This window comes from Mercenaria mercenaria, chromosome 18 (assembly GCF_021730395.1).
Source record: "Mercenaria mercenaria strain notata chromosome 18, MADL_Memer_1, whole genome shotgun sequence".
Classification (NCBI taxonomy): Eukaryota; Metazoa; Mollusca; class Bivalvia; order Venerida; family Veneridae; genus Mercenaria; species Mercenaria mercenaria.
The window spans coordinates 46,084,800-46,101,091 of NC_069378.1; the positions used below are offsets into that span (position 1 = coordinate 46,084,800).

At 33.0% G+C, this 16,292-nt stretch overlaps 1 protein-coding gene across 1 annotated transcript; it reads right to left on the reverse strand.

Annotated features, from left to right (window-relative positions):
• Positions 1-1,240: 1,240 nt before the first annotated feature.
• On the reverse strand, positions 1,241-13,247 carry LOC123539195 (neuronal acetylcholine receptor subunit alpha-3-like). The gene is made up of 9 exons (XM_045323710.2): positions 13,019-13,247; positions 11,733-11,908; positions 11,086-11,130; positions 9,876-9,988; positions 6,341-6,420; positions 4,239-4,391; positions 3,726-3,889; positions 2,982-3,117; positions 1,241-2,475 (listed from the first exon to the last, which is right to left on the reverse strand). Exons 1-9 carry the CDS (start codon positions 13,056-13,058, stop codon positions 2,054-2,056), a joined length of 1,329 nt encoding a protein of 442 aa, XP_045179645.2. The 5' UTR covers positions 13,059-13,247; the 3' UTR covers positions 1,241-2,053.
• Between the last annotated feature and the right edge of the window lie 3,045 nt (positions 13,248-16,292).

Sequence of the window (16,292 nt, forward strand, 5' to 3'; positions counted from 1 at the left end):
CTGAACTAAAGAAAAGAATTGATCCGACAACACACGTTCAATTCACGCAACCATTATGAAATCCAGGCGTACGTGTATGGAAACATGTTGACGTTTCTGGTACCACTTTTACACAACGGGGAATAGAAAAGAGTATGTTATTATAAAGGAGTATGTAGACATCTAGCTAGCGAATTATATTGCTTGCATAATAAATCAATGTGGTATGTGAAGTAAGTGTTACACTTTTTAATTATATCGTTGGGCTTTATATTATATAATTGACCAAATATGGTAGCAATCTTTCTCTGACCCTATGGCGTCAAATTATATGTCGCCGTGTTATAATGTAAATAAATTCATTTATTTTTCATATCAGAATTGAAATTAATCTTGACAGAATAAATATTAATCTTGATTTAAACTGAATCATATTTTACTTGTTATTGTGAAATCATTAAAAAAATTTAATTCATTTCAAACCATATCAAGTCGATCGTTGACCTTAAAGAGAATTAATAACAAGTTATTGACAATACAGATATGGTCAGTAATTCGTTATAAGCTTATGCCTGTGTGAGTGTAGTCGAAAGATTTCCAAAGTAAAAACAGCAGTTTGTGCATTTTATATATAACGGGTATAAAATACATTCTGCATAAAATGAAATTGATTTTATATTTATATTTATCATGTTTATAATTTTAACAATTTCAAGACTTCCATGTGAACTGTCTCAATAAATCTGTGCAGACCAGACAAGTGCTCTGAAGTAAGTCAAACGTCAACAAAGCTTGAATAAATCGTTTGAGACTATTAAAACTCGTATCCTGGGGAATTTAATTGATTTCATTGTACAATTAGCAAATAAAAGGCTTAAGTAGCATTGCGAAGAATAGCTTTTGTGCCGATATAAAACAGAAATTAAAACCACAGACAATTTCTTTAAATCGCACATGATATTTTACACAGTCATTGTATTTCGTACTCTATTACACATTATGATGAATTGACTCCATGATCCCAAAGGACTAGAAAATATATCATCGCTTAATCAAAACCAAATTTCCATTCCATAATAACATTTGAAATGAGAAAACGAAAAAGAGATAACAATAGGGATTCAGTTTATTTCATATTGAAACTTTTAAATTAAAAAACATAGTGTTACACAGTATGTACAATATATCATAATCTGATATAAGTATAATTCAACGACAATTAGTAAGGTGTGATTTATTCGATATCCTTAGCGTTTACTGCAGTATTGTTATGAGCTAAAAGTACAGACACGCCTCGATGCATAAAGTTGATCTTTAACGATCCAACCAAATAAACCAAATAACTTCCTCTCTGCTTTTATATTTGGTACCCTTATAATACATAGTATAGACCGAACACTAAATGGTGTTTAATAAGAACCCTATCAACTATTCATAGCGCAAAACAAATGAAACAACCACGTCCTAACAGTCCCACCAAAGCAAATCTCTACAGCATTGAATGTATAGAGAAATATGATACACATATGAACCACCGCTACATATCCAAATCCATACCCTTAAGCTTAATTTAGTTTCGTATTCACTCAGTTTCGTAGTCATTAAATTTCGTATTCATTTAGTTTTGCATTCATTTAGTTGGGTACTCATTCAGTTCCGTGTACATTATTTATATTTAGCAGATGTTTTATTCAAATACTTATCAGCAAAAGTTAAAAGGTAAAGATAGATTTACCGGAAGCACAGAGCACCCCAAACACTGCCGTAGAGAAAAATTTCAGAGATATTATATAGCTTTGACAACACATGCTCAAACATAAACACGATGTAAAACAATCAAATCATGGTAGGGGACATGTTCAAGAGAAACAGTGGATAAGCATAGATCGCGACACGCGACTTAAGTGTTTTCGTTGGATTCGTAAAACAGATAAATTCTGAACATGCTTAGTGCGAGCAAGAGACCGTCTCAAGATGAAAATGCAACGGGACATCACATGCATTCGAGACTAAACACAAATTTGACGATGGTAAGAGACTAATGTATCAAAACTAAAGTGAAGCAAATAAGACATCAATAAGCTGTGTGGTAGTGGTGCAGCATAACACCCATTGATGCCACAGTAAACCCAGTTACAAGGACCAGGTAAATGTACATTGTAACTCTGTCTAACAATAACGCTATCTCTTTCCACGAATACTGTTTGCCAAATTCCTCCTCATCTTCATCGTAAGCCCATGCCTCATTTATTTCTGTATCGTAGTCTTCCACGGAAGCAATTTTCTTTTCCTTGTTCATGTCCATGTTTTTCGGAAAAACTTTTGTAGTTGTCCGGCCGCAATCGACACATGCAAGCTTTGACAAACATGATGATGTCACCGACTGCACCCACTTAGGAACAGGTGTTGTATCCGGTGTGAAGTAGACATCAATATATATGACGGTGAGCAGTACTGACAACGTTTGTAGAAAGAGAATAGATGCTAAATAGGTAGCTGTAATGCATTAAAAAAAAAACATTTCATTATTATATCTATCAACAAACATAATCTATGTTTGGTATAATTATCTGGGAAATTTCATGTTGGTATTAAAATCCTTCATGCTTATTTTGTACAACAGCAATGCTCCATGAAGAATAAAATATTACCTGAAGGGAGGTAACCAACTTAAGCCTCAAATTGGCAATTAATTCAATATGAACGTCTTGCCTAGACATATTATTTTCTTTAAATTTCACCAAAGTACAGTCGAGCCTGACTAAAGACCACATTGAATTGAATTGAAATAAAAAAACAAGTGGTTTCTCAAAACATGTAAATGTTCACTATTTATACGATGTAGTTTTACGGAAAAGGTGACTTATATGTAGTAGTCTTTATTTTGAGGTGGTCTTTATCACAGACTTCACTGTTATTGAAATATGAAGTAATTTTCACAATTGTAAGATACTATAATTGGTATAGGGTAATAACTGATAAGAGATATCGTGTGCACTTACAAAGCAAGCTTGCAGATAATGACGTTTGCGGGATACTCTCAGAAATAAGACTGAGGTACACAGCATACGCTAGTAGAATAGTAAGAGCCAAACCGACCCTCTCTCCTGACTCTGGACTCAGTTTGAAAATAGCAACCTGTAATTACAATATTGTGTAGTACAACTTGTTTCTTTTGTGTATTCCTTACTTTTTTCCAGTGATTAAGACCTTAAAATTATACAACAAAATAAAAGTCAGGTTTCATTTTAAATGATCTATTGCTTTTGTTTTCATTAACAATCTGAATGAATATGGCATATGTGAACGGCTAGGATTGCTGACTTCTAATCACTTGCCCTCATTTTTCTTGGTTCGATCCTGTATCTTGCCATCATGCGAGGAAGCTACTACACTGGCTGACAGAAAGGCCTTGTTTCGCTTTAAATAATCACCGGAGCAACAGTAAGGTATTCCTCATACACTTATAGCTTAGGGTATATATAATCGCCAAATGACCAGAGCAGTATCGATATATTAACATAAGACCAAAAAAAGAAGACTATTTCCAAGCAATAAAAGTCACTGGCAGGGGACTACTTACCAAACACACATTTATTAGATAGCTTAAATGCAAATGTCAAAATTAAAGAAAAAGCAAAAATATAGCTTATTAAAATTTTCAAAACATTCTTTTATTTGCATACCGATGCAAATAGTCTCACAGATATTGCAATGAAAATGTTAAACAGTAACAAATTTCTTACAGTAAGAAAACCCATCAGGACAACTGGAAAGAGTGTGTTTAGCATGTGAAACAGTGGTCGTCGACGAAATGTCAATGAGAAAATCAGACGACTGAAACTCTCAAACTCTCGCTTAGTCACGATGGAAGAATATTCTGTGCTTATTAATTCCCATTCGCCGTTATCTGAAATTTTTATATAAAGTACATTTGTTAAAAACAAATGATTACACTTCTCTAATGGTCTGCTGGTAATATAACATAAGCATTTATTGTGTTGAGCTGGGCAGTAATAGCTTCAACTTAAGGAAATTGTGTCAAGCCGAGACAAACTATTTTCAAATGCTTGTTTTCTAAGTGTCTGTATATTAATATGTTGTATAATGTACAGAAAAGTGAGTAAATAATTTGAAAATATCTGATTGTTGACTGAATGTTCAGACTAGTTAAAGTATAGATCAGAATGAGAACAAAGGAACTAATTCAACGTTAAACAGATAGTATGTAGATATATATTTTTGATTGTTTTCAATACCTTGATAAAATGACGTCACAATTTGTCTGTCGTCAAATTTCAGTAATACTTCCTTGGCTGTATACGACCAGGAACTTAGAATGATTTCACATGTCTGAGTGTCCAACGGCCAGTAGGTGACAGAGCTTTCGCAGTGGGTTGTGAATATTCCAGCTACAATATTTTTTGGATGCAGAGTGTAGATATAGTATAGTATTCGAGATAAACCAATTAAACAAGTGATAATCGTATCTGGTTTTTATCTATGCACATATGTGACACTACTTCAAAGGAACATTGAACTACCTTCGGAGATATTTTATCCATTTAAATGTCAAATGTCAAGGAAATACTGAAGAGTTTTTTCTTTCTTGTGCTAACATATTATGTGTGATATGGTACATATAACATTACAGTAAAACACCGCTCGCTCGAGGTCGTAAGGGGATGAGCAAAATGCTCGAGTTATCCATGGTTTCGAGCGACCCAAACATTGACCAACATACGAAGAAAACTTAAGTTTACGGTCATCGGGACCGTAAACGGTCATGCGTAATAATAACATACTTGTGACATTTTCGAAAACAAACGTATTACAAACGTTATCTATTGATAGACGTTTCAATATGTAATTTGTACATGCGAAGAAACATTTAATTTTTATTCATCAACAAGTGCATATTATAATGTCGTCTCAATTTTATGAAACGGCTATATTATTTCCTTCATTTGCATGCAAATAACCGCTGATTAAATTACTAAGATCTCGATCCCGCAGAAAAGATGCTTTAAGTTATCAGTAATTGATCGATATTTGATCAATAAAACTTTTCTTTAAGCTTTTATCAATAATTAATCTCATCATAATATCGAATATACCGACAAACAAACATTTAAGATGGGAATAGACTACACAATTCTCACGGTGTGTGAAAATGTTTAATTAACCGATACATTCTGACCGCCGAAGGTGTGAAAAATTTTGACACCTGTGCTCGAGTTAGCCAGAAGCAACAAAGAGTAAATTAATACACTGGGACCAGATGTCATGCTCGAGCGATCGAGTTATCGATGTTCGACCCAGCCATGGTAATATCACATAGAAAATAGAAGGAAATCGACCGGGACCACATGAGTTGCTCGAGCGAGCCCAGGTGCTCGAGTCATCGATGCTCGAGCGAGCGGTGTTTCACTGTATATCTAAATTTCAGCTTAAATAGTAGATCTGGATTTATTTAACTAGACGTAAAACAATTTCTGATGTCATATACTATGCACGTATTTGAGTCAGCTAAGGTCTTTCCACAGTAATCCAATTATAATTGGGGTTTATATATTTAGCAATTGCATAATAGGTAAAACTACTTGCACGAGGAAAGACATGGGAATTTAATTAAGAAAATTCAGTTATGTTATACATAAGCAGTCAAGTCAAGCCTTTGAATGTATTTTGTAATTTGAACTTTTAGGTACTGGCTCTACAATTTGAAAGTCTAAAGCCGGTATAATCGAAAATATGGCTTTTCTCGGGTTCTGATATCTCATTACTCTCACAGGGAAGCATGTTTTAGTCCTCGCATGAGATAACTAAATCATTTAAGCAACACATCAATTAAATGGTACGTAAATTCATATTAAATTCTTTTCGTTTTCATGTTTTTATGTGAACATTTATGAGACAAAACAGGGTTTTCTCTATCTGATTTCTAGACAAAGACTCTTAATAAATGGTTTAAGGCATTTTTTTCCATAAAATATTACGAGGCCCAAAAGGGACAGGAAACTTTCAGCTCTATTTTAAAGCCAGAAGTTCGATAATAATGTGAACTTGACACGGAAGTAAGGATGCAAATACATTCTCTGAAACAAGTAAGGGGAAACAAGAATCATTATAAATGTTTTCTTTGTTTAACACTTAGCGTGCTGGCGGAAAGTGATTTTGCCTTTGCGACCAGTGCAGAATAAGATCAGCCTGCACTTCCGTCAGTACAATTTCAGTGAACATCCCTTTAAATGATATGTGAAAGATGAACAAGTCAATTTTAGAAATTTAGCAGGGTATTGGTTAAAAACCTAAAATGAATTAGTTGAGAGTGGAGTAACTATCAAAATGGTTACTTTACCCGGTAACCAAATTATTCTTCCGTTACTAATGATTCTCATAGGCACACTGGGCCTTGTTATAACATCGATATCGTCAACTCTGAAACAAAAAGGTAACATATTGAAATACAGCGTTTAACATAACAATCTGTAATCGCTTAAAACAAGAACGTAACACAATAAAAGTATTAAATAAGTTGGAAACACCTGATATTAAATATAGGCTAAGCGTGTACGCTGAAATAGTCTATTACAACGATTTGCATAATGTTTTGCAATGTATGTAACAGCATCCAATAAGGATCTTTGGTAAATAGCTTTGACTTTTGACTGGTAAGCTATTTAAAAAGTCCTTATAAATATTATAACTGTCTTCAAGATTCGTGGTTGGCTTCGGACTTCCTGCAAATATGTTGGACTATTGACTGACAAACCGTGCAATAAGACTTAGTATTAATTATATGACACAAGAAATAATGTTCACATCTTTTGTTTCCAATTATGACTTTAGCCAAACAGACGTCTTGAACATGGGCCAGTCATATCAGACACCTAATTATGATTTTTAAGTCTTGTTCGTCTGGTCAAATGCATCGTTGTATCTTCTATGGTGTTACTTTTAGTTGTATTTCGATGTTACTATAATCGATAAACATGATAAAGGTTAGTTTTCGTTAGCTGGCTGTGTTCGCCAATAACCAAGCTATTTAATGTCAAGTTCTGTAACATTAACTCGCACAAAGTTTACACGACCAAGTCTATCGCTCAGTCTCATATAAAAGCCTATAAAGTGTCACAGCTGTGCGCAGTATTAACAAATGACAATCAAGTAATTAGTATTATTCAAATTAGGGTTTGTGACATTCACTTTGGATATGATTATCCAAAAAAAGCAAATGTGATGGTTTTACTTCTAATGTTAAGAAACATTTTGTTTAGAAAAAAAAAGTTACTTTGGCAAAAGGATGTTTCTTTGCATATGGATCAATTTAGCCGTGTCAAATTTCAAACAAATATTAGAGAGTTTGAGATTTCAAACTTCGCCTTCCCCTTCAACGTCTCTCATATATATTTTCGGTAAAACGTCACCGATATGCGTGTATTTCATTTATATCACACGTTGCTACTAAAGTTTTCCATGTAATATCACGTAAGCCTAAGACTTCCCTTTATTACTATGCGAAATAAAAAGCTTAGTTTCAGGATTTCTGCTTATTAAGTTATTTGGTTATCCATATATATAATTAGACTAAATTTGATGCGAAACACTATCAATAGGTATAAGAATAATGAAGTTTTGTATGGCTAATGATTTTAACTAAATACATTGAATTAAACCTGGAAGTATGAAGTTATCAACTGATTTTGAGCAACTTTGAGATTTTGTTCAAACTTTAACTTCTACGGCATATTTGTGTCCCCAGGCGGTATCGATTATACCAGATGGGCCTTTTTGTCGTATGAAGTGAAGTTTTGAACGTCCGAAGATGTGATATCACGAAAGTCGAAACTTCATTCTTTTTACATCTACTCTGTCCACATAATCGGCACCAAAGACTGAAATCTGGATGGAGGCACATGGCATGACAGTCATTTTACTTGAAAAATAAATAATTACGCGCGATTATCATTTGGTGGAACATTTTATTTTCACATCCAAATAAAATCAATCTGTTTCTGTCGGACACTTAATACGACAATTGCGTTTTAATCATAAACATAAAATGGTACTAGTAAGACGGAAATTCTTTTGAAGTATCAGACAATTTCAAATAAATGATATCATGATGAGAGACGTTTCCTGTTAGCCGTATGGGATAACTCCATTCTTTAAATGCACGAAACCAGAGCCTGGCAGAGGGACATTGTGGGTTAATTCCCCCTTTGTTTCTTACATTTTACAAAGAAAGTAGGTCTTGAAACTCGGGGTGACCCTACCCTACCCCTCCCCCCTCACCCCACTGAAATGGGTGACCCCCTCTTTAATGTTGGTGTCCCTCTAACCAAATAACCAAAATTCCTGGATCCGCAGATGCTTTACTTAGTATATAGTATATTAAATTATATATTGTATATTAAAATCATATTGTGCTGTCTGAGAGTTTGGCATTATACAGAGTCATACAGAGTGTCATTATCACTTTGATATGATCATAATAGGTTATCAACTTTGTATGTGGATATATGCACGAGTTCTGCAGCGGTAATATTGCGCGACTTAGGAGCGCAATATTGTCTGCGAAAGAACGAGTGCATATATCCACATACAAAGTTGATAACCTTTTTATTACATATCCACTATCAAATGATTCATTTATATCTAAATTATCGTTCTGTCACGAAAGACAGGAAAAAATACGGAAAAAAATTCTCCGAAAACGCAATTAACAAATCAAACTGACGCGCATTAATATTTTCCGCGAAAATGACGTCAACTTTTTGTCGCAACGTGCGCGTGGACGCCATGGACGTCACGCGATTCTTTCCATTACAACGTTAAGAAACAATTCCATATTTATTAGTCCAACTCATGACGTAATTATAACTTTCATTTCATTTCAGTCTGATAAATTACTGCATGCCAGTATCTAATAGGTCAGATTAATCAAAGTGTAAAAGTAAACAAAATGTTGCATAAATTACAAATTAAACAAACACACAATAGCAACAAAAAATCTAAAGAAACGAGATCCGCAATGGACGCACCGTCAGGGGAGGTAACTAGAGTCACGGATTGGGACTAGTCCGATATGAAAGCGTTCAACGTCATGATATGGAAAAATATTGCACGATCGCGGTCCATTGAAACCCAATGGAAAATAATTTTAGGTATGTAATAATCATTTTTATTTCCTCTCATGTATGATTTACAATCGTGCATTGTATACGGACTATACTGACATAATTTTATATAAAACCTAAATGTTTGGAGCAACACTAACGATTTTTTACATTGTTCACATTGTTTTATCGTCTGATTTCTTTTTCTTTTTGGTAATCGCTCTAATATCCATGCGATGATTATATTAATTAAAATGTTTTTTTTTTATTTAATTTTCATTTTTTTCAATTCTAAAGCCGCATGTAAAATTCCTGCCCTTTCGGACAATTTGTATCAAAATGCACGAAAAAAACGATCATAATTACGGATAAATTGAATGGGCGGATTAAAAGAAGTAAGGTTCATTCTAATGTTTGAAATCTCAAGGAATTTTAATCGAACTTCAACTTTATACGTTAACTTCGCAAGAGACGTTGAAGGGGAAGGCGAAGGTTGAAATCTCAAACTCTCTATTAACTCTAATCCAGCTTTTTACATGGGTTTCTATTGATTAGTTTAGTTATTTTTGCGACACACACACCATCGAGCCTAATTTCAATATTCAAAAAAGGGAATAAAAATTATCAGGGATTTTGACTTTTTTAATGGGTTACAATTTAAATATAAATTACAATTTTACCACAAACATTTACTAATTGAAGAAAAAAGATTATGAAATTTAGAAGCGTTTAAAAAGTTATTTCAAAATATCACAAAGTGCCGTTCCAACCCACGAGTTTTCAATAATGATCGGAGGCTTCCAGACTTGAATCTCGTTACTGAACATGAATTTTATGTTGCTGTATGTGCTGTTCATAAACCATGTCAATCTCGAATCAAACCAGACCTGAGGAAAGAAAACAAGGTTAGATGTAAACTCATTATAATGGCAAATATATGTAAACAAACATAAAATGGCATCAAATGTATATTTGACACTGACAAAATAATAATGTGTGTGAAAATAAATGTTAGATACTGGTAAAAAAAACAAGAAGAATATAATTTTGCTGCATTTTTTCTCAAAAGCGTTGCAATGGTTTACTACCTTCTGCATAAGATAATCGCTTATCTGGTCTGTTAAAATTGTTCAATTAACAATGTGTCCAGCTATAAATCATAAACTATAAAGATATTTTACAATAACGTTTACATATGACTTTGATTCCTATTGCAATTATTCCTAAAAATGTCATAAGGACATTTAAAAAGATTATCAGATGAACTTTGGCTTCAATTTCTCTACAAACATCAAGGCTATTATCTAATCAATAAGTCAAATGAATAGGAAAATTGTTGTTCTTGCGTTTTATAATAAACAGAACACTTCAAATGTCGTGTCGCTACATATTTTATGCATTATAAAACACAAAACATGTATTGATATAAAGAATCGTTTTTACGTTATAAAAATCATTCACGTTTCGGTTCTTACTTAGCTATTTACATACCATAGTAATGACAATAATAATTATTGGGTTTGTTAGTGACCCGACTGTTAGTATGATTAAAGGGGGCAATGCGTAACCGAGTCCTCTATTTATCGTACTGACCCCACATATTTCCGTGGAGGGTCACTAACAAACCCTATGATTGATTTGTTTTATCGACCACATACAGCCCGGACAAGAATTTACACGGACGCACGGACACACGCACGCACGTACGCACGCACGGATAGTGTGAATTTAATATTCGGGGGCATAAACATATAAATAACATTAAAATTATTATCTAATAAGAACTGATGACTATGTAATCCAATTTCTACAAGTTCTGGTATAAATGTTAAGGCTGCACGTCAAACGATACTATTAAAATGTTCACGCCGTTACATAACTGAAATACTGTTGAAAAACGACGTTAAACCCAAACAAAATCTATGTAATAACTGAAATATATACGGTCAGTCTTCGCATTATATTGAAAGTGTTGGATACTTACAAAGGTAAAATATGCCGTTATAGACAGTTTCTGTTCTTTTATATCCTGTAAGCATAAATTGTTTTTGCAAAATTCATAGATAAATTTCTCACTAATGTTATACCTCTTCCCATGCGATTAAACGTTTTAAAATATCGAAGATCTTCGTAATTTAGTGGAAAGATAAATTTACGATTTGAAATAGCATTAATCCATGGAGGCATGATTTTCTTTCACAGCAAGGCGGGCCAAAATACGCCATACATATATAAGATTAAACAAAAAGATATATGTATTTGCCGTAGAACCCAACTCACTATCTTCTACTTGACCTAAAGGGCGATGCCCACAGTCCAAGTGTCGCTACTTGCAATATAAGCATTTTGCGTTTCTGTTTCCCCAATTTTTCCCGATATCTTATTCTTAACTCAAATATTTCACTGAAAATTGGATAGACTATTTTAGAAGCACAGATGTTTTTGATAAAAGTAGCCTTCCATACGATCATTAGCTAGGTCTCTACACAAAAATTGGCGACAATATGTCAATCTTAACTAGAGTTTTTGACTGAAACCTTCTTTTTGAGGATGCCGCCAGTCAAAACGGAATACCAAAAATATAAGTTGTTTTCTAATTTAGAAATGTAAAACAGTTGTTAATAAACTTACCAAATAATTCAGCGAAAGTAGGTTCAAAGATATCTTGACGTCATTCCGCTTTTGTGGTCTCTGCAACACCTCATAGGAGCCAAACAACCATTGTCTCAGGTCTGTCTCCAGTTCTTTAGAGTATGCTGGGGGTACTTTATTCGGTGGTGGACTAACAACAACACCGATACTGAAAACTGAAATAATTTTATTTAACATTAATTTCAAGGCATTGCAGATAAAGTACTTTACGATCGAAAGAATCTATAAGATTTAGAGAAGACTGCACGTTCACGATGGAAGAACCTTTCAATTTTCCATGATTGTTTTTATCAAAACCTTTTCTTTATTTTCATTTTGAGACCAAAAAAAATAATGAACATAATTAAATTTCTATATATCAAAACATGTGTATTAAAAGGCGTATTTGCATTAAAGAATACCGGAGGTTGTTTACTTTCTTTTAGGTAGTTCTGAACGTTCGGATCAAAACCTTTTTGAAAATGTAGAATCTGATTAAACGTTGAATTTTAAAAACTGTAGAAGATACTTAGAAAATTCGGTAAATAAAAAGGTATTGTCATAAAATGAATAGGTCCGTGTGCTTCTTTTTTAGATATTTGCCCATGTTCAAAGAAATCCGCGCGTTCCAGACTATATCTATAGGACATGTTTTTGGAATTACTTAGCGTGTCATATGTATTGATATCATATTCTGACTTTGGAAAGACAGTAGCGTTGTAATAAATTGACTCACCAGTTGCTACATTGTATTAGTTCATAAAACTGTACCGAATTCAGGCGTTATTCTACGTTTTCCAGATAAATAAGGTTACGCCATTATTTCCATTTTGTCAAACATGCGGAATGTACTACCTTAAAACTTTGACCTTTTCATATAATTCACCTGTTTTCTGTGTAATTAGGTTAAGGAGACAAACATATTAATACATTTTATGGGAAAATCAATTTCTTTGAAAATTATTGTGTAATCAACATCAATTTTATGAGCAGTAAAAAAAGTAAGAATGAAAAAAAAATATATATTTACCAGGTCACTGGCTGAGCAAATGCATATATAAATACAGAGAATTGCACTAATTAAAATACAGGAGTACAAACACACGAAAACGTGCATGTAGGGCACCGCTTTTGAATCATTAGCGGCAAATCCGCCACTAGGGAGCTGCAATTGGTTTACTTGCACCAAACCATAATCCTTAAATCCGACCATGCTCCTCTATTACGTTTATTAGAAAGAAATGCTCTAAAACTGAAGTTACGTAAAGTTGGAAAAAGTAACTTACGCATAATATATACTTGTAGTCCATATATGCGAATTCCCATCTTGATGAACCTAAATACTGAAAGCTTTTCTGAATGATACGATAGATAACGAATGGCACATGCCAAATATTTAAATTCTAATATATTGATGTTTCTTTTTAATTCAGTAAGGTTAAGAAACTAATACGATAACAAAAAAAATAATTGTTATTATATGAAACTTTACACAAATAATCACCAAACCAAATATTGACACAAACATAGAAACTATCGAACAATTAATTATCGCAATGCACCGCCAGTTCAATAACGCCTCTAATTACAGATAGCCTTTAAAAATTGCTGGAAAAAAAAACAAATACATCTGAACGATTTGCTCCCGAAAGAACGATTAATTAGTTTTAATAATTGTGAAATATTATTGATTCAATTCATTTTAACAATGCTTCAGAAACTTCAAAACGGTTTTCGATTTTCTCAGCATGAATTGTATTTATAAGGTAAATATCCTGCATTGCAAAACAGATATGGTAGTCAAAACTTGGAACAGAACTATAACGTCATAAACAGCAAGGAGCACAATTCATTAACATGATTTTTAACAAAATGTTAGTTTATGAAAATCATCGTGCGATGTTGCTCAGCTGTCTTCTATCCGGAAGTGATTATCAATCGGAGCGCACGGCAGAAAATACGCAAAATATTGCATGTCCGTACGCATTTAGTGTATATAAATACTTACTAAAGGGTAGGGTAAGGATCGCCATTGTTACAAGGTAGATCTATATACATTAAAGTTACTTATCAGTCAAATCGCATGAACCCGGTATATTCAGGAGTCTGTAATTTATCACAGGATCTCTAGGTCCTTTTTTTAGTCACAGTCATAGCGTAATCTAATTCATTAACATAACTATTTGTCTAAACAAAGTCAGACGACTGATGATAGTAACTGTATACTGACCTAAAGAATGACATCATACTGTTTTGACGTCATGGTTATGTGACGCCATACACAATTTAAGAAATAAAAATCTTAAAATGTTTGGACGTGATATCTCTTTTTTCCTCAAGTAACCTTTAAGTCTTAAACAATTACTAGTACTGCCTTCTAAGCTCTGTTAATTTGACAATTAATTGGACTAAATTATTCTAGTCCAATGTATAGCCTAATGTTATATCATTTTTTTGTTTCGATAAACGCTCATGTTGACAGAACCTAAAATGAAACATTATTAGTGTGTTAATGAACCAAGTAACTGTCTGGTTATTTATCAAAAGTATTATCCAAACACTTGTAGTGGTTAGTAGTGAGATACCTTGTAGTTTGATGTCTTAACTTTTGTTTTTGTTTTTGTTTGGTTCGGTTATAGATATGACATAATATAAGGTAGATTCTAATAACGAAAGGTATCACATATAAAACTGATGTCACTGTTGTGATCCAAAGAAGTTGTTAATGTAAATGTAGCGGACCTGAATGCGATTGCAAATTATTATCGTTCCGGCATTTACTTCCTCCTTTTACGTAAAAGGAATGACGGTTTGCCTAGCGATAAATATTTATAAAGGGGTTTTTTTGTCGGCTTGGGGACAGTGTACAATGCAATCATATGGGACGGTACGTTCATCCATTTTAGATATTAGAAGTATCATTTACCACGATTACAAGATAGAATTTCTTTCGTAACTGTTTGCTGTCTTTATTAGACTATTATTTCTTTGGTCATTTTATTTAAATTATGCTCACATTATTCTCATAACTAAATATCTGTGTGATGAGGTCGAAATAATTCAGATTAAGACCGTATTGTTTTTAGTTCTGTAACGAATATCACGTAGTATGCAAAGAGTTATACACAAAATGTAGCTATATAATTTAACTCAATGTGATTGACCAAAAAATGACGTCATTAAAATACACAGATTGCCGTATATACGTTGATGTACACTATTAACGAAGACGTCTGCCTTTATTAACAGTAAACACTGTGCAGTTTAAGCCACACTCTAAACAATCTAAGCGGGTTGTACAAACAGTATAAAGTTTGTTTCAACAACCACTTGAGCAGAAAAGTTAAGTTACTTTTCAAATTTCAAATGAACAATATTTTTATAAGTTATAAAGATCTAACCAAAACTTGAAAATACAAATGTTAGTACCGAGCGTAGTTTTTATCTGTATGAAAAACTAAACCGAATGAGAACGAGAACAAATACAGGTATTTATTTGAACTATGTATTGAAAGACACTTGTTTTCTTTTTAATCAAAACACTCAAAATGTTTTAATATAATTGCAAATTTAAAGGTATATGGATTACATATCCGATGTAAGGCAAAGCTAGAGCCATTCTTATTTTCATTGGATTGAGATATTGGTTTGGCGCACTTTATCTACTGTTTACAGTTTTAAGGTTATAATTCCACTTTGGCAATAGCCTATCAAGAGTTTAATAATATACACTTCACAACTTTTCTAACTCTACCAGCAGCCTTTACGCAATAACTTTAAAACTACCAAAGAGAACTGATTTTTTTTTCAGGAAATTTAGAACACTATTTATCCCATGTTTGGCGTCGCGGGAATGTAATAAAGCCATTGAATAAAAATGATAATACACTAGTGTAATAAAGCTTTGACGTCGACGTCGTTTATAGTGTAGGAGACGTTGGTCAAATTGACTTGTTTATATAGTAAAAGAAAGTAGAATTTGTTGATGTTTCGACAAAAAAGGCTGACATGTGATATAAATAAAATATTACATTTTGTGCTTTTCCGCCTTGAATTTATTAAACAAGTTGAAAAAATTGATAAAATGCTCGGCAGAGCCTCGCATTTTATTCAACTCGTTTAATAAATTCAATATGAAAAGACACTCATGTAATATCCTTTATAGAAGACATTGTTTGATATAAAATGAACGATGAAATAAGTCTAAAAATAACATTTTATTACTAATCCGACAAAACCCCTGTTTTTCATAGACTCAAATTTAGGCAATAATTATGCTACAGAAGTAACTAACGCGAAAGTTACCTGTTTTTATTAGAAATATTCTTGCAAATTTACAATATATTAATTTGAATTTCGTATTTTTATTTATAATTGCTGTCATTATTATATCTTAATATGAGTTAATATGCATGCTTCAAAAATAAACGATAGATAACTGTTTATGTGCTCAATAAACATTGTTTTATTCTTTCCGAAAAATCGTTTTTAGATGAGGCGCGGTGCATGTCAAACCTGTGCTAGAGCCATCCCGCTCACCGGACCTAAATCCGATTTAGC